The sequence below is a fragment of the Elephantulus edwardii genome, unplaced genomic scaffold (genome assembly GCF_000299155.1).
Source record: "Elephantulus edwardii isolate Elephantulus edwardi_28Jun2011 unplaced genomic scaffold, EleEdw1.0 scaffold00025, whole genome shotgun sequence".
Taxonomy (NCBI): Eukaryota; Metazoa; Chordata; class Mammalia; order Macroscelidea; family Macroscelididae; genus Elephantulus; species Elephantulus edwardii.
This window is the reverse complement of record NW_006399775.1, coordinates 9,612,885-9,632,837: the sequence shown is the minus strand read 5'-3', so window position 1 is coordinate 9,632,837 and position 19,953 is coordinate 9,612,885. Positions and strand designations below refer to the sequence as shown.

General features: G+C 39.3%; 1 protein-coding gene across 1 annotated transcript in view; it reads left to right on the top strand.

Moving 5' to 3' along the window:
• PXDN (peroxidasin homolog (Drosophila)) overlaps positions 1–7,413 on the top strand; it is a 220,353-nt gene extending 212,940 nt beyond the window's left edge. Inside the window, exons 22-23 of the mRNA XM_006882919.1 lie at positions 5,120–5,233; positions 7,294–7,413. Coding sequence (XP_006882981.1) covers positions 5,120–5,233; positions 7,294–7,413 — 234 coding nt within the window. The remainder of the gene's footprint in view (positions 1–5,119; positions 5,234–7,293) is intronic.
• The last annotated feature ends 12,540 nt before the right edge of the window (positions 7,414–19,953 follow it).

Below are 19,953 nucleotides of genomic sequence, written 5' to 3'. Positions count from 1 at the left end.
CTTGTCTGACTGCAAAGTTTCTTTTTGAGAAACAGTGAAATTCCAGATTCTTCCACAGCTGCCTCCTATGTGCAGGTCCTTTTTCTGTCTTCTGGAGTCTTATTGTTGAGATGACTGAGTGAAATAGCCTATAAAGTTTCTTTGCCTGTTCATCTTCACAGGAACTCATCACCAAGTGTTTTCTCCCCAGAGGCAGTGGCATATTCAAACCACTGACTTTAGTTAACAGCAGGGAACTTTTATGAATATACCACAATGGCACCCTTTTGTAATGTGAAAAATTAATGAGTGACATGACAGCCCTTCATCCCTTCATATGACATGACTGCCTTATAGAAGTGCTGAGGGAACAACCCATTATGGAGCTGGCATGTCACTGTTGTTGTTGTTGTTGTTATGTGCTCTGCAGTTGGAACCAACTTTTAGGTGACCTTTCATTGGGTTTCCATAGGTTGTAAATTGCACAGAAGGATAGAACCTCTATTTTTCCTGTGGAGCAACTTGTGGATACAAGCTATGTGCCTTTGGGTTGGCAACACAACTCCTTACCCACTAGGCCAACACAGCTCCCTGCTTGGGTACATGAGGTGCCAGGAAATAAAATTCTCATGGTCTATATTGAAAAAGGCAAAGCTACACAGATGTCTTGAACATTGTGATCAGGGCATGGAGTGTCAGAATAAACCAGCTAGGGACTTCAGAGGGGAAGCTAGGGAATATATAGTACCTGGGACAGTAACTAGTGTTTTTGACATGGTGAGTTTTGGTAGAATTTGGTAGAGTTTCATGATGGGACAACTGAAACAAGAGCAAGAGAGCAGAAAATATATACCATGTGGTGCTGTTCCAAGTAACATTCTGTGCTAACTAATTCTGCTGAAGGTTAACCAAAATTGACTGGAACAGTACATTAACAGAACTATCAGAAATGCAAACTGGTTTTAGAAGAGGCTGTGGCCCTTGAAACACTGTCGCCAGTGTCAGATGGATCTTGGCTGAAAGCAGAGTATGTGTCTTTCATTGAGTACTCAAAGGCATTTTATTGTATAGATCACAACAAACTGTGGCTAATCTTGAGAAGAATGGGAATCCCAGGACACTTGATTGTGCTTATGCAAAACCTATTCTTAGACCAGGAAGGAGACCTCAGAACAGAGCAGGGGAACATTGCATGGTTCAAAATTAGGAAGGGAGTACATCAAGGATGTGTCTTGTCTCCAAAACTTTTCAGTCTATATGCAGAACAGATCATTTGGGAGGCTAGACTTTAATAAGGAAGAATGTGGCATCAAGATTGGAGGAAGACTCATCAAAAACCTGGTTATGCCAATGACACAACTTTGCTTGCCTAACCTTGAGGAGAACCTGAAGCACTTGCTGCAGCAGGTCAAGCACTATAGTCTTTTATATGGATGGAAGCTCAACATCAAGAAGACAAAGATTCTCACAACTGGGCCAATTGGCAGCCCCATGATAGATGAAGAAGAGATTGAGGTTGTTAACAATTTCAGTTTTCTCAACTACACAGTCAACACTCTGGGCACCAGTCAGGAAATTAAAACATAAATTGCCTTAGGGAATTATGCTGTCCAGGACCTCTCCAAAGTACTAAAGAACAGTGATAACAGCCTAGAGACTAAGGTGTGCCTGATTCAGGCCATAATCTTTGCAATTACTTATTATGCATCAGATAGTGACTGAATAAGACAGAAGAGGAATTGATGCCTTTGAATTGTGGTATTAGAGAAGAGTCTTGAACATACTATTGACTGCCAAAGAAACAAACAGGTCTGGCTTGGGAAAGTTGAAATTAAGCTGATCCTTACAGTCAAGGATTTTGAAGCTCCATCTCACATAGTTTGGGCACAGGGCCAGGAGGGACCAGTCTTTGGAGAAGACATCATGCTTGGAATGGTGGAGGGACAATGAAGGAGAAGACGACCTTGGATGAGATGGATTGATACAGTAACTGAGGTAATAAGGGTAGGTGTGTTGGCATCAGTGAGACTGGCTCAGGATGAGTGTAGATAGGGCCACTATGAGTCACAGGAGACTCGATGGCACATAACAACAACAGCAATGTTTGTTACTATTGTTCCTCTTTGATAACATTATTTTTCATTAGCTATATCTTATTCAAACACAGCACTCTAAATCCCTTTCTTAGCCATAGGCATCATAGAAGACAAGTGGGTGTGGCCAGACACTGTACAGGCCACGCTGTGTCCGTGGAGATATTTTTTAAAACTTTTTTATTATGCTTTAAGAGAAAGTTTACAGAGTAAATGGATTTCTGTTCAACCATTCATAGTGATATTGTTTCATGACATTATTTATACCCCCTACTTTATAAGGGCACTTTTCCCTTTCCTTCCTATGATTTCTGTTTCCTTTCAGCCTTCTATCATACCTTTTCCTGCTTTCTGAATTTTCTCCCTGGGCAAGTAGTACCCTTTTGAGCCTGTATTGTTACAGGGACTGAGTACCTCCCAAGTGTTTATTGTTTGGCTGAAGATGAGCCAAAAGAGTGAGTTTAACTCCCAGCACAAAGTGTAATCAAGAGCCATAGTTTGAGGATTCGACCAGTCTTCATCAGAGCAGCAAACCTGCCATTTTGTATGAGTTTGTGTTGTTTCACACTTTTCTTCCACTGGATTCAGAATGCATTATTATGAACCCTCTGTTGTTATATTGTGAGAAATACATGTAGAGTATTTGTTACTATTTTTCCAACAAATTGCAAATCAGGATTGATAGGTGAGAAATCTGTGATCATCCCACTTTTGTCCACAGGCAATATATTACTATACTTTATTCATGTGGTTATATTTAATTTGTTATAATTATCCTTGAGTTTATATTAAAAGCTGCAGTCCTTTACCTTCTGCAGCAAGCGCTTTCAGGTCCTTCTCAGTTTCAGCAAGCAGGGTTGTGCCATCTGTATAACTCAGGTTGTTGATGAGTCTTCCTCCAATCCTAATATTTGATATTGAGAATTCCTAGTCTGTCTTTGTTCCTATTCCCAGGAAGGATGATCCAACTTAATGTAAAAATTATCAAATAATATCATTGATATCATATGCAAGCAAATTACTGCTGAAGATCACTCAAAAATGTCTGGACCAGTACATAGATAGGGAATTACCAGAAGTTCAAGTGGGATTTAGAAGAGCCTATAGCACCAAGTATATCATTGCTGATGTCAGATGGATCTTGTCTGAATGTAAGGAATACCAGAAGAATGTCTATTTGTGCTCTATTGACTATGCAAAGGCATTTGCCTGTGTGTATCATAACAAGTTGTGGCTGACATTGAGGAAAATGGGAATCCCAGAGCACTTGATTGTGTTCATGAGGAACCTATACCTAGAGCAGGAGCTTGTTGTGTGAACAGAGCAGGGGAATACTGCATGGTTTGGAATTGGGAAGGAAGGGCATCAGGGATGTATTCTGTCTCCACACCTGTTCAATCTATATGCTGAGCAAATTATCTGAGAAGCTGGACTCTATGAAGAGGAATGTGGCATCAAGAATGGAGGGAGACTCATCAATAGTTTGTATTATGCAGATAACAACCTTACAGGCTGAAAATGAAGAGGATTTGAAGCACTTGTTGCAGAAGAGCAAAGTATTCAGCCTTCAGTATGGATTGCATCTCAATATCAAGAAAACAATGATTCTTACCTCTGGATCAATAGGCAGTGTCATGATGGATGGAGAGGAGATTGAAGCTGTCATGGCTTCATCTTGCTTGGATCCACAATTAATACCCTTTGTATGATCAGTCAGGAAATAAAGAGACACATTATATTGGGAAAATCTGCAGTTAGGGACCTTTCCAAGTTATTGAGGAGTAGCGATGTCAGTTTGAGGACTAAGATACATCTGATTCAGGCTGTGGTCTTTCTGATTACTAGCTATACATCTGAGACCTGAACAATAGCGCTGTGGTGTTGGATGATAGAGCTGTAGTGTTGGAGAAAAGCACTGAACATCCCATGGATGACCAAGAAAACAGATATGTCTTGAAGGGAGTACAGCAAGAGTGCTCTTTGGAGGCAAGAATGATTAGGCTCTGCCTAACATACTTTGGATATATTGCTAAGAGGTGCTATTCCTCGGAGAGGGACATGATGCTGGGAGGGGTGGAGGGTTGGCAAAGGAGAGGAAGACCCTCAACCAGTTGGATTGACAATGTGACTGCTGCAATGAGCTCTTGTGTGTCAGAAAGTGTGAGGATGGCGCAGGACAGGACTAAGTTCAGGTCTTCTGTTCATAGGGTTGCTATGAGCCGTACTCAAGTTAATGGCACCTAACAACAACAACAACACAATAATTATCTGAAAATGTAGACAATTTTATCATCTTGTTGATTGATTCTTGCTTTTTCCAATTCTGTGAGATCTGTCTTCTTTGTTTGCAAGAGATTTTTTATTGTGTATGTGTTTTTGTGTGCATCGTTTTGTTTTAGGTAACTACTAAACATGTTTTTAAGAGTCTTGGTAGCGTAAGAGTTAAGTGCTCAGCTGCGAGGGAAGGACTGGTGATTGAAAGCCACTAGTGGCTCTACGGGACCTGGAAATCACCTCCCATTAATATGACAGCCTTGGAAACCCTCCAGGGAAGGTCTGAGCTGTCATCAGGATTGTTAGGAGTTCGAATTAACCCACTGATGCACAATAGCAAACAGAAAATGTAAAAAATGTGTACCTCTGGCACCAGATAGGACAGAAGACGGGTAACTTTGTCAGGAAGCATTGGGACAAACAGCCAACACTCATCTGCTTTGTAAATTTATAATTCCATTGAGGTTCTTCTTTAAAATGGTGATCTCAAACTGTACTATTTGAAGGTGTTATTTAAAGCAAGGAAAAATATTTAATATAAAAGCTGAGGTTTTGAAAACGGTGATAAATATATATGTAACACTATGAACTTTTTAAAACATACTTTATTCATTTCAGTGACTTTAGTTATGTTTATCTTAGTAGTCAACGATTACCGTTACCCTTTTCCACATTTTCATCACCCTTGACAGAAGTTGTGAGAGCTAAAGTTTTATTCTCACACACCCAGTGAATGCTCTTCCTTTAGTTTGTTTTCTATTGCTTTGTTGCAGATAAAGAAACTTGAATCACGACTCAGCAAAACTGAATGCACTGATGCCAAGGGTCAATCTCATGTAAACAATTCAAAATGGAAAAAGGATTCCTGCACTGTTTGTGAATGCAAAGTAAGGCTGGAGATTTGTTTTCAAATTTTAAATTGAACTCTGAAATCTCATGGGAGGAGAATTGACTGAGCTAAAGGGTGAGGAGTTCATGTGCCTCCTCCCAGTCACCATTTCTGAAGTGAGTCAGGGTGTTAGTTCCTTAGAGACAAGGATGGTGAAATTATATCACTCATACTTAGGGCATGTTGTTAGGAGGGACTGGTCCTTGGAAAAGACATCACGGTGAGAAAAGGTGGAGTATCAAACAAAGAGAGAAAGACCAACCACAAGATAAATTAACACAGTGACTGCAACAGTGGGCTTCAGCAAATCAGAGATAGAGCAGGAACTATCAGAGATGGTACATCTGAGGGTGGCACAGGATAGGGTAGGTTTAGATCTGTTGTTCACAGGGTTGTTGTGAGCTCATCATGGTTGACTTGACAGTATCTACTACAGCAGTGTCTTTGCCACATACAGAAGCACCAGGTCTCACCAGCACTGGTTGACTTTGCCAGAAGAAAGCAGTAGTAGAGGCAGGGTCCATGTATGAATGTGTCACTCATAAGAAGGGCAGCAAACACTCATGTCAGCAGGCTGTGTTGGGGTCAGCCCACAAGAGCTTGTTGTTTTGTTTCTCTTCTCAGCTTCACACTTTGGTAATTTAAAATAGACAATGTTGGGTATGTTCGCACCCACATAGGCTGCACATACTATACAAATCAGGACTTCCCACACCCCAGAAAGCAGATATTGAAATGTTTGCTTGCATACTCCTGCCTTTGCCAGTCCAGGGTTGGACAGGGGAGTGTTTACAAAGGTCAGACAGACATGGTTCCGGTGAGGCAGCTCATGACCTATGGAAAGTCTACTGATAAAAATTAGTTATCGCTAGTGAGGTAAACCAGGTGTACAAAATTCATTCCATTTTATCCTTGTTCATCTGGTTAAATCCTGACTAGTCCTAAAAAGATTGAGGATACCATTAAACAGTTGCCTGTTTGTGACCTACAAAGTCATAGTTATTATAACTCTGCTTCATAGGTGAGAAATCTCGGGCTCAGAGACTTTGAATGACTTGCCAGGTGTGACTGTAAATAAAGATCAGAGTGTTTTCATCTAGAGTTGCTCCGCATACTTCTGCCAGCCATGTTCAAATGCCTGGATAGGGAACAGTGGGACTGGAGTCCAGCTGGTGTGGTCCCTGCACAGTGGCACTTAACCTCATGTCTTCTGACCTCCAATCCCAGCACCCTAAGCTATATGGTGGATATTGGATTATAGGAAATGGAACACATTCATTGAGAGACCTGTGCCTTAGCAAAGGAGATTGTAAATTTGAAAAGAGACTTTGGTTTTATATAACAGTATTGTAACGTTTGGTGAGAAGCAGATACAACTCATACTTAGAATCAGAATCCTCTTTGATACAGTGAAAAATGTAAAATTGTTTAGTGAGTTTACACAAATTAAGCCATGCTTACCTTGATTATTGACTCGTTCAACCCTACTTCAGTGTAAGTATAGGAAATTTGGATTTGGTTCTCAGTCCTGAGGGATGTAGAGGGATTTGTTTCCATCACTGTGGACTGTGCCTGTTTGGAAAGGAGAGAGCAGAACAAAAGAGAATTATGTTGCTTCCCGCCTGCTGTTTACTTTCCTCTTTCTCCTTACTGTTGACACCAGAAGACACATCAGTCAGTATCCAGTTGCAGGTGAGGAGGGTGTGCCAAGTCTGAGATTATCCTTATAAGGCATACGCTTTCTAGGATGAATAGGGAGGGGAGAAAGGAGGGAGGGAGAGAGAGAGAGAGGGAGCTAACATGAAACTCTTGCTATTTCTACGCTTTTCTTTTTGTATATCCATGTAGTTGCCTGAATTATTATTGTTATCCTCTGTCTGTAACTATGATATCAGGAAAAAAAACCAAGTCCTCCATTACAAAAACCATGTAAGAGATTTGTAACTAATCAGTGTTGTGGGAAAGAATGAACTGGGAGGGGTGTGTGAAAGAAATCAGTAAAGATCACATTTGATCTTTGAGAACAATGTATTTGAGAACAATGTCTTTCTTCTGCAGGATGGACAGATTACCTGCTTTGTGGAATCTTGTCAGCCAGCAGATTGTGCCACTCCCATGAAAACTGAAGGAGCATGTTGCCCAGTCTGCTTAAAAAATCCTACAGGAACGGAGCCTTAGGATCTTTGAACAGTTCCTAGGAGTTTCTCTGTTAGGTCATCCTGAGATCTGATGGCCGGTACAGGTCACTGCAGACTGAGAGAAACATCAAGGACTCGAGACATTTCATGACAACATTCAACTGGTGCTGTTACAGAATATTGCGCAGGATGCTTTTTGCAGCGTGTTCACAAGGAAGGAAATAACCGCCATTGTCGGGGAAGGGAAATAGACACATGTCCTAACTTCATGTTAGATTTCTCAGGTTTTTATTTAGTTCTTTTTTTCTTGATGAAAAATTTTGGTGCTACTCTCAAATTGCACGGTTTAAGTCACTTAGGCTCCTAAATTGATTTCAACAAACAGCACCATTTCTTTTGAAATAAAGCAGAATACCTCTAAAAATCAGTTCTTGTACCAGAAACTTACAAATGTGTTCCCTGCAGATGTGTGTGAATAATGAGTCACCAGTGCAGGAAGCATGCCGAAATCTGGGTTACGTTTCAAGCTACATTAAAAAAGAAAATCAGTATTTGGCCATCTGAATAGAATCTTTTATGAGAATGATTATGGTGAAACGGAGTCTCAGTAATGAAATCTAGGCTCCCATGTCTCCCCTGAAAATGATACCTGAAGACATACCCCCTTTCCTGGCTCTCTGGGTAACATTTCACAGTTCATCAAGGTTTGATCCTGAAATAAGCATTCCCTTTGCTCACAGCTTATGTAGATCCTGTGACTTTTGTTGGTTCCACTCTTTTCACATGTGATTGTAATGATTTTTAAGCCACCTCTAGAAAACAAGTTTGGCTGTATTTATAACTTGCATACATATTGCCTAGTTGTGAACAGAATGTGAACAGTTTTCTTTCATGCCATTTTATATCTCATGATACCTACTGAATGACTGTGCATTGCCAAAATCAGTCCACAGACAACTGTTTGAGTTGTGTCTGCAAATCTCTACTCCTAATGAAAGTCTACAGATGAATAACTCCAAATCAACTCTCTGGATTGTTCTTCTAATAGAAGGAACTTGATGATTAGGATCTTTCTAATTTCAGGTGGTGTGAGTGTTTAGTGATGTTTTTTTAAAAGGTCAATCCTTATACCTCAATCATATTCCTAAAATACATTGTTTTATGAAATTTTCCCCATTTTATAGGTGTTAAAAATAGCAGAGAAATAACTTCCACTACACACAAGTTCTTTCAGAGTTCCGTGAAAAACAACGGTCATACCTCATGGTCTCTCTCTTCTTATTTAACCAAATACATTTTTTTTTCCTTTAATCACAAACTGAGACATGCTCTTAGAAAGATTTTGCTGAACATGCAAATTCATTTCACCAAAATTACCCAAGTGCCAACTATGTGTCAGGTAGTTTATTGGGTATGGGTACAGTTGATAGAGAGATGAATCAATAAAACTGCCACTGCCCTTCGAAATTCCCCTCCTAGGTCAAGAAGGAAGACAGAAGCATAAACATTCTCTTTAGGTGGAAGAGAGTAGTTGCTGTGTAACTTGTGAATAACAGTGTTAAGGCAGCATGCCTTGGGAGGGAAGGTATGGGCATAAAAGAAATGAAGGAAGACTTCCTGGATATGGAATAGTTTTATCCTGCAAAATTTTACTAAAGTAAGTTTTGGGGGGAAAGCCAAAAATGTGTGATACTATTTTGAGAAAATAATCAGAGCTTGAGGTTAATGAAGTCCCTTAGTAGTGAATGGCACATAATGGACAGATGTTGTCTAATATCATTTACTTTAAAGACATTCTAACGAAAACATTCTTCTTACAGGAGATGACCAAATGGCTTTGTGCATTGTCACTGTACCACATTTGACAGGGAGGTGTTTAACAACCCCTTGGAAAGAGTAGTTACAGTTTATTTGCAATACTCTGTGTATAAAATGGTTAGCTTAACATCATTTCCTCATTTTACTAAATGATAAACAAAACCTGGTTGGTGGTTGGGACTGGTGATTTCACCAAGTTAAATTCAGTAATCAAATCTTGGAAATTACTTCTGTGTGCTAGGAAATTTACAACTTTTCTAAAAATCTGATGGCTATGTCAATTGCTCAGGTATAAAAATTACAGCACATTATGTATTAGTCTTCTGGGAATGTTTGGATGTCTCAATATGCAACTTGGAGGCAAATTTGTGGTTTTGTTGCTGAGGCGGTGTGTAAGTGGATTAAAACATGTGGAAGGAACTGGGGCTTGGGCAGATGTCAAAATGACTGTGTTCTCAGTGAACCGAGCAGGCAGTGAGAAGCTGTCTGTGATTTACAAGAAAATTCTGTAATTCCAACTGAAATGTCTGCAGAAATCACCAGTGTATTTTTATATATGTTATCAAAACAGTGGGCAGTGCCTGAATGAACTTTTTTTTTCTTTTTTAGTAGCCACTGTAAGGAGATTGACATAATATGAAGCAAAGTGTACATATTTATTTACCTTTTTAACTGTTGCCAGCAGCCAAATGCCTTTTTAATGTTTATTGTAATCAGTACATTACCAAAGAAGTGTTTGCACTGTGTAATGATGCCTTTCAGTTAAAATAAATGGGCCACATTTTCAAATAGAGAATGGCTTTCTTTTTTTCTCCCTCCAACCCGTAATAACTCTTTCACAGTGTGAGATCAGAAATATAACTAAAAAAATAGAGGTCAGTCCTAGAGAGAAATACAGGAGCTGTAGGATTCACAGACTGTTTTATAGGGGGATAAATTGGAGCAGGAATTAGTTAAATGGACTCTTAGGTAACTGGAATTGCTTCTTTTCCTTCCTTCTTTCCTTTATCCGTGAGATAGGTGGGGAGTTCAGCCCTTGGAGAAAACTTCAAGCAACTGCCCTCTTCCTGCCTAAAGTTTAGTGGTATCACTCACAGCTATCAATCAGATGGATTCAGAGGCTTAGCTGGCCTTCAACAGGTTCCTCAGGAGACTGCTCATCGTTTTCCCTCTGAACTGCTAGTGGATTTAAACTACTGGAGACGCTTGGCTTTGGGATTAGCAGCTCTACTTGCCACCAGAAACTGCCCCTTTGTGGGGCAAAGACATTTGTTTTTCCAAGAGGAACTATGTAGTACAAGCTGACTCTCACTCATGCAGAGGTGTCAAAGTTGACTTTCTTTCCCGTTGTGGTATAAATGATGACTAGTTTGTTTTGCCCAGGGGAAGGGTGAGACAAAAAGCAGGGCACATAAGGGAGACTGGAAGTCATTGATTAAACTTTACAAAACTCTGCTGGGTATGGGCTCTGTGATCAGAAATCTATGACCCCTTTGAATTCACTTATGCTCTGAGACCTAGCACTAAAGAGGAAATTATTCTGGAGGGAAGACAAACACATAACAAACCTGGAATTTATTTGTACAAAATCAGGGCAGGAGGTAGTATTACTGCTTATACTAGAGGAGTTCGCCCGTCTTTCTCTTATGGAGCAGCCGTTGGATTTGAACTGCATACCTTTGAGCTGGTAGTGCAATTCCTTACTGCTAAACCATCAAACTCTCAATTAAGTAGTAGTTGGTGGTGTGTATGTGTTGCTTTGGAACTGATCCACAGCTGACTATCCGGCAGGTTTTCATCGGCAGTCAATCTCACAGGAGGATATTTTTTTAAAAACACAACAACAAAAACACAATAAAAAAACTCCAAAAACTATTTCCCATTGTTTCAATGTCTGTAATGAGAAACTTCAGCTTTATTCTTGAACACTTATTTATAAGAATTATGTAATGTAATTCTTAGATCTTTGTAGTGATCCAAATCCTCAGTATCAACCAAATCAAACCTGTTACCATCAAGTTCATTCTAACCCATAGTGACCAGGTAGTTGCTCCGTGGCATTTCCAGGGCTGCAAATCTTTACAAAAGCATGCTGCCTCATTCTCTCTCTTGAAAATAGCTGGTGGTTTCTCATCACTCATCTTTCGTTTGGCAGCCAACCCCTTAACCCCTGGACCACAGAAGGCTCCTTCAAAATCTTAATAGACAAGATCAGTGATTAACTCTGTTCACACAAAAGAATAAATTTGAAACAATAAATTTGTAGTAATTTAGGAATTCTATTTAAAGACCAGTAGCTTTCTTTTTTTCTGACAGTGCCAAATGGTTATGGAGTTATACTGCCAGTCCAGTGGTGCACAGTTCGAATCCATCAGCTGCTCCACAAGAGAAAGATGGGCCATTTTCTCCCTTGTGATTTACTGTCTCTGAAAATTCCCTCAAGGGTGAGCTCTGAGTTGATGCAGACATAATAGTACAGAACAACAACATGTATTACTGAATAGGTTTCTGTTTCTTTAAGTTTTAAATTTGAATATTTAAAAACTTTGGAAGCAGGAGTGACATCCACTTCCTAAACAACATACTTCTTGAAACTCTATGAACTTTGAGAAACGATAGTTATAGAAAGGCTTCAGGTCTTTTGTTGTACAGGGTCGCTATGAGTCATACTCAACTCAACGGCAATAAACAATATTTAAAAACTAGTTCACAGAGCACAAGCATGCCAGGGTTAAAGCTGTTACAGAAGGGCATGTGTTAGCCACAGGAGCTGGAGACTCAGCATCTTGTGCTGTGTACCAGCCACAACATGTGTGTGCATTTGTGTTTCTAGAATACTTGGATTCCGATCCCCTGCATCACCTCACAGTACTCCACAGAATCCAGTTGCTCTGTGTGTGTGTGTGTGTGTACGCACGCACACGTGTATTCACACGCTCATGTACATTGCGTGATGGTGATGATGGTCATTAGAGGGCAGGTGTCTCTGCTTTGCTCCGCAGCAGTAACCTGAGCATGCACAGTCTTAACTGCTTGGGTCGACACTGCTGGATGCCACAAGCAGTTTGCCTGTGGACACAGGAGCTCATTTCATGCTGGCGCACCTTTATCTTCCTTGCCTTCAACCACTGAGGCAAGAAACTCTTGCCTAATCACATGGGGTGGGGAACACAAAGTGAGTAATCACCTGTCAATTTTAATTTAAACAAAATACATAATGTAAAACTATAAAAATAATTTTGTGTATTGCTTTGGGATTTATGGTAATAATTGCCATTGCCTCCCCCCTCGCTCTTCACACTTTTCTAGATATTATAAATTTATAAACAAACAAAAAAACCACAAACAAACCTTAAAGCTCATAAAGTCGAAATGGGCTCATAACCGGCTTCCAGAGGGTTTTCAGAGGAGATGGCCCTTTTTTCTGGTGGATTCACATCACTAGAAAGGTGCTATTCTTGGGTTAGGGGCTATGTTACTGTTGTTCTGTGCCAGCAAATGGCTTGCAACTCATAGCAACCCCACGTACAATAGCCCTGAGCTCCCTAACACCATAAATGCTTTTAGGTGTCATCAAGTTGACTATGACTCCTAGTGACCCAGTGAATAACAGATCTTAACCCTATCTATCCTGTGCCATCCTTACAATCTCTGACACCCTCAAGCCCATTGCTTCAATAACTCAATCTACCTGGATGAGGGTCTTCCTCTCCTTTTTAATTTCTCCTCCTTTCTAAGCATGGCCTCTATCTCCAAAGAATAGCCTTTCCTAGCAACATGGCCAAAGTATGTGGGACAGAGCTTCACCGTCCTTGCCTCTAAGGAGCACACTGGCTGTCCCCTCTGCAGGATGTACCTGTTTGTCCTTTTGGCAGTCCATGAGATATTCAGTACTCCTCCAGCACTACAGTTCTTTTTTTTTTTTTTTTATTTTTTTTAGCACTACAGTTCTAAGACATCAATTTCTTTTTTATCATCCTTACTCATTGTCCAACACTCAGATCCATAGCAAGTGACTGAAAAGGCCATCGTCTAAATCAGGAAAGTCCTAGTATTTAAACTGACATCAATGTTTTTCTATTACTTGGAGAGGCCCTGACTACAAACTTTCCCTGTGTAATATGTCTGCTGATCTCCTGACTACTGGCACCAAGTGTAGTTATTATGGATCCAAGTAAGACGAATTTGTTGACAATTTCAATTTGTTCTCCACTTGTCATGATATTAGGGAGCTCTTATGCCCTAGAGGCAAGAAGCTGCTCTACAGTCCCGAAGGCATGCAGTTTGAGTCCACCAGCTGCTCCACAGGAGGAGAGCCATCTCCCCCATGTGATTAACTGCCTCTGAAAACCTATTAGCTGGCCAGCTGCGGCTTGATTCCGATTTGATAGTACACAACAACAATCATGATGTTGCCTATCCATCCGGTGGCAAGGATTTTTGTTTCCTTGACTTTGAAATGCAATCCATATTGAAGGCTGCTGGAAGTGCGCAAGCAAGCAAGCAAGACTGTGGTGCAGTCTGCATAACGAAGGTTATTAATGAGTCTTCCTCTAATCCTGATATTATATTCTTTTTTATAAAGTCCATCTTCTCAAATTATTTGCTCAGCATACATATTGAATAGGTATAGAAACAGAAAACAACTCTTACATACACATTTCCTAATTTTAAACCATATAGTGTCCCCTTGTTCTTTTTTCATAATAACCTCTTGGTCTAGGTATAGTTTTCCATGTGCACAAGTTAGTGCTTTAAGTTTCCCAGTTTTTCAATATTACCCATGATTTGTTATGATCCAAAATCAATCAAATACCTTTGGACAGTCAATAAAGCACAAATAGACATTCTGGTATTATTTGCTTTTAGTCAGGATTCTTCTGACATCAGCAATGATATATTCCTGGTGCCATGGCCTTTTCTAAGCTAATCTTGAGCTTCTGGCAATACTCTGTCTAGGTGCTGTAGCATTTTAATGTTTTGAGGGTTTTTTAGGAGTATTTAGTTTGCATATGATACTGTTCAATAATTTCTACATTCTATTACTATCGTAATAGTGTTATTCTGGTTGAAAGAATGAACAAAGGATTCCTAAGTGTTCAAGAAACTCCCCAGAGGTATTTCAAAGGTGTTTGATATTAAAAACAAAAGTATTTTCTGACTTTTAAATAGTTTTGGAAAGACATATGCTTTGCAAATTTTAAGAAAAAAATTTTACCCTAAAGAAACCATAACTGCCACCCACGCAGTTATATATGCACACCCATGCTGATTGCACCTTTGTTTATAATAGCAAAGAGTTGGAAACAACCTAAGTGGCCATCAACAAACAAATGAATAGAGACGCTGTGGTATATTCACACAATGGAATACTATGCTGCATTGAAAAACAAAGAATTCATGAAATATACAAAATGGATGGCCCTCGAGGACATGATGCTGAGTGAAATATCCTTTCACAAAAGGATAAATATTGCCTAGTGCCACTGTTGTAAAACAGGACTGACATCGGGGTTGAGGGGAGACTGAGAAGGAATAAATAATGTATATTGCATTGAAACAGATGAGGGAGAGAACTGTTTAAAAGTGATATATGATTAGGTATTATTATCATGACAGGAATCCAGAATGAAGACTGCATAGCGGAGTGGCCTTGGGAGAAGGGATTGTGTAATAATGAAAGAATTTTACTTTTTAAAGAGAAGAGTGAATTAGCACGGGGGGGGGGGGGAATGCTACAATGATGAATGGAAATCCAAAGTCTCCATAAATGTTCATTAAAATGAATAATACAAGAAGGAAAAATTTCATGATCTTCATCATTACTCATAACTATAGAAATACTAGAAATGTAGCAGTAAGATTAATTGGCAACAATTTAAAAAGTCATCAGATGCTTGCATTTATTCAGTCTCTACTTGAATAGATTTAAAGGTTATTTTGTTTCTGCCATATAATTACAGATAAGGAAAAGAGATCCTAGATAATAAGTGACATTGCATACAAGCATCCAGCAAGTTAACAGTAGAATTGGAAGGAAAATTCAGATGTGATAGTCAATCCCAGCCCTTTTCACTATAGCTACAGCATACAGCTTTGAGTCTTTGCAATGAACTTGTCTAACCATCCAGTTTCCACCAAAATGCATTACAGTTGCATGCTATTTGGAATAAATTTGGTTCTTTTAATGTTCTACTTTGCATTGCCTTTCTTTTTATTGTCATACTAGTTTATTTACAAAATTCAAATACATTGTTTTGACACCAGATTCTTTCCATTTCCTTCATCCCCACCCCATCAAGTTGTGTGACCCCATGATTAACTGCCCCTAACCCTCACACATCCTCGCCCTTCTGCTTGCTTCCCACCCATACTCTTTCTACAAGAATGGTTTTATACAGTATTTTCCCTTGTGGGACTGAGTTAGTTCACTCAGCATAATGCTCTGCAGTCCCTCCCAAGTTAAGTAATAATGTACAAAATCATTGCTCCTGTGAGCTGTGAAGTATTCCATTGTGTAAATGTACCATAATTTCTCAATCCATTCCATTGTGGTTGGACATCTGGGCTGTTGTTTGTGTGTTTGCGGAGTCAAGAGAAGACCAGCAAGAAGAAATGTTAGTTTTCAGAGGGTCACCGCTCTCCCAGGCAAATGACATTGAGAGATGGTAAAGTCTCTGCTTTTATGAGCAGAAAATCAAAGCTTATAGCAAAACATGATCTCATAGTGTAGGTAAATGTTTAACCAATAATAGGTAATATGAAACAAAACTTAGATAGGCATGAACAATTTTCAAGAAAACATCTTTGTACTCACAAACAAGGTCTTATTGTACTCCTAACAACATTATCAAGAACTTTAGAAAATGGTTTTGTTTAACAAAGAACTTAGATCCCTTTCATGTTGGTACATGCTCCAGGGAGTATGAGACTGCTTTCAGTCCCATCCATTCTTGGTATTGGTTGCCTCCTTTCAGGCATTGTAGCAAGTCCTTTCACATGTACTTCATGGCCACTAGTAACCCTAGTAAACTAGAATGACTCTGCATGAGCTGTTTCCATGTTCCAGCGATGGTGAATAATGCTGTACAAACATTGTTGTGTAAGTCTCCGTTTGTGCTTCAGTTTTCATTTTCTTGGGATATATTCAAAGCAGTGGAATAGCTGGGTCATATGGAATTTCTATCTTCAGTTTTTTGAGGAAGCACCAGACTTCCATCCAGAGTGATTGTACCATTTTACAATCCCACCAACAATGTATATGATGTCTCACCACATCCTCTCCAACATTTATTAATTGTTGTCCTCTTGAACTTTGCCACTGCTACTGGAGTGAGATGGTATCTCATTGTGGTTTTGATTTGCATCTCTTATTGCCAGTGATTTGGAGCATTTCTTCATGTGTCTGTTCACCATTCGAATATCTTCCTTTATGAAAATTTATGGTGACAAAGGATTGACACCAGCCAACGCATTTTTGTTTCATGAGACATTGAGTGTTGATATTTTATGGTGGGAATCTTCTACATGTGGACTTATTTTCATTTATATTAACAGTGATACATTTTCTCAAACCTAAGACCTCCTGGTATTGACGGGGAACAATTTGTTTGAATTTGAAATGTCTCAACTCCAGGATTAAATATGGAAATGATGGGGTTTAGGTTTGGCTTTTCCTAAATATATAACTGTTTCTATCTGCTAATACCAGGGTAAGTTTTCTTTGTTCAAACAACAGGTCTCCTGAGGAAGGAAGCTGGTGATTATTGGGAACAGTCTCAGTACATATTCATTGTCTTTCTCAAGACACACTTTATCTTATGTCATAAAAGTCTCCTTAACAGCGATTTTAAAGAAATGGAGCTTTTCCTGTTACAATTTGAACTAGCCTAGTAGATACTCTGGTACAAAGATGCAAGGAAACCCACTTTTTCTCAGGAGTACCTTCTTTACTGAAAAGTGTGGTTGTGGATTGGCTCAGGACAAGTTTCACAGGCATTGTGCATACGGTTGCTATGAGTTGCAGGCAACACAATGGCATATAACAACAGGACGGCTTTGGCAGCAGCTTAAGTGGTTCAATATTATTGGGGAGAGAAATATTTTATTTCTGAACTTTATTTGTTGCAGTGACTATTGGAACATGTAATGGCAAATTGGGGGACCGTTTCTGTTACAGAGGATTTGGTAAAGGCTAGAATAGTAATCTCATTTTTATTTTCTTACCTTTCCCGACATTGAGCCTAATCCTAAATATCATGGAAGATTTTATGTCGAACATGTTTTAGTAAAAAATAAATTTCTCTTTAATAATTATTAGTTGACGGTCTCATTTAAAGTCCTAGAGTAATGAAATCCATGATATCATGGTTACACACTTTAAAAATTATCTACATCTTCCCAGCAGACAATCTTGTTTTGTCTTCTTCACTGAGCAAAGCAAATCAGAATATACACATTGAGCCTTTCTTGAATGAGTCACATGCAGCTGTTTTTAAAGGAAGTTCCTGGAAAACATTCATGTTTATGTCCTTTAAAAATTACTGCACAAGAAATGAACCCAGAATTTGACTACCGGTCATTACTTTGTACAATTATGATTCAGAGTGAGCAGTCAAAAAGTATGAAGGACATCAAGTGTTTTGATGTTGTGCTGGTTGCTATGTGCTCTGTGGAAACCCCTAGCCATTTAGTTTCCATGAAAATATAGTGAGTGTGTCCTGCATGCTGGGCATGCCCTTTCATCTTCATGGTCTTGTAAGTAACTTGCTCAGCACTGCTGAAATGAATGATCTTTGGAGCCAAAATTCACTCCACTTCTTAGGCTGAAGCTGATATATTTCCTTACTTTACCTGTTTTAGAGTAAACAAGCATCCACATGTACTCAAAACAATGATGCATTTTGAGATAAGCCCACACGGTATTGACAGAATTGTGTAGTTATGGAAGGTTCCTCATATGTGAAGGACAAAATTTTCTAGCTGTAAGATTCTGAATGGTTCCTAGTGGCAAGAAACTGCACTGTAATCCCTAGCGGTACACGGTTGGAATCCACCAGATGCTCTGCTGGAAAAGGAGGGGCAATCTCCTGTACCAGTCAGACCCAATTTGACGGTACACACACACACACACACACACACACAAGATTCTGAATGGTTGAAATAATGTTCTTCTTTCAGCTGAACTACAGTCCCATCTGGTTAATTAGCTGCGTTGCCTTGACCAAGCCACTTAAACTTTCTGAGATTTTAGAAACTCATCTATTAGCACATAATCACACCACCAAGCACACAAATGTGATGTTCGATGTACAGATAACCTGGGGTGTCATATCAAAATTCTCAGAACAGAACAAACAGAATAGAATTCAAATAAGCTGTCTTTTACTTTAACTGATGTGTTTTTCAAAGTTGAACTTTAAACTCATCCTTGTAGAAGGAGGTCTGGTTTGGAGACTTCTTCCCTTTGATTCATATGACAGCCTAAAAAACTGTGATAACTTGGGCTTTCATTCAAACAAAAAAGGAGAAAATGTGGAGACCCTGTCCTTATTGTGTATGCTGCTTGCATTTAAAGGTCACAGTGTCATGATTGAATCTCCCCTATTTGACCCAGTATGTCTTGAGATTGGAGTAATTTGCTGATATCCCAGGTGTGATAGAGGCCAGGTTGTTGTGTTTAGAGAAGAATGTATGCTTGGACTCTGAATCAGCCCCATCCCGGCCTGCCTTCAATATGAAACTGTACTCTGGTGGACTGAATTCCAATGACCATCTGAACACAGATTTCTCCCTTTTTGAGTTAAAGTTCAATATGTGCTCATTCTCCTGTCAGTCTTCTTAGTTGGCATATTCCTTTTATATCTTACCTCCCAATTCTACAATCTATGGTGACCTACCTCTGGCAAAGTCACCAGCAGGAAAGGGCAGGACCCATGTCTGAACCATTGCTTTGTTACTTATGATTAATCACTTATGCTTTTTCCTGTGTACACCTCTTGTTTCCTCAGTGAGGACACAAACTCCTTAAGGATAGGCATAGCCCCATTTTACAGTTCTCTCAGCTGACTTATTTATTTTTAAAATAGTCTGATCCTTCACCTTCTTAAGTTGGGAATGACGCCATTATTTTTTAAAGTTTGAGAATTCATAGGTTAATCAAAGAGGAGCTTTATTTTTGTAAATATTTCTTTGAGCAAAGAAGCAAGCTTTGAGTGTCAGTTCTAACACTTGCATTTGTTCTTGGACAAATTAAGTAACCTCTTTGGACCTCAGTTTCTCCATCTATAAAATAGCCTACTTGGCATTGTGTTTCACACCGTTCTTAATGCACATTGTTTTTCATACAATCATTCCCATGAATTGTATTTTATAAAATAAATCACCATTGGACTTTGTCCATCATTATTTAATCTGATCTTCAGGTTCTTGCCAGATCCTTTACACTTTATTCAACCCCATTCCTCCACCCACCAAACTGCAGCCCTGTGGACTTGGCCCTACCTATCCTTACCCTTCTGCTCCCACCCTTTTCCTCCTTGAGCTCCCATGCATGTTTTGTTCATTATCCTTCTATTGTTACAATAATGGTCTTATGTAGTATTTTTTCTTATGAAACAGAGTTCGTTCACTCAGCATAATGTTCTTCAGTCTCTCCCAAGTTATATAATATTTCTTGAAATTATTGCTCCCGAGTGCTGCATAGTATTCCATTGTGTGAATGTACCACAGTTTCTCAATCCATTCAGTTGTAGTGGGACAT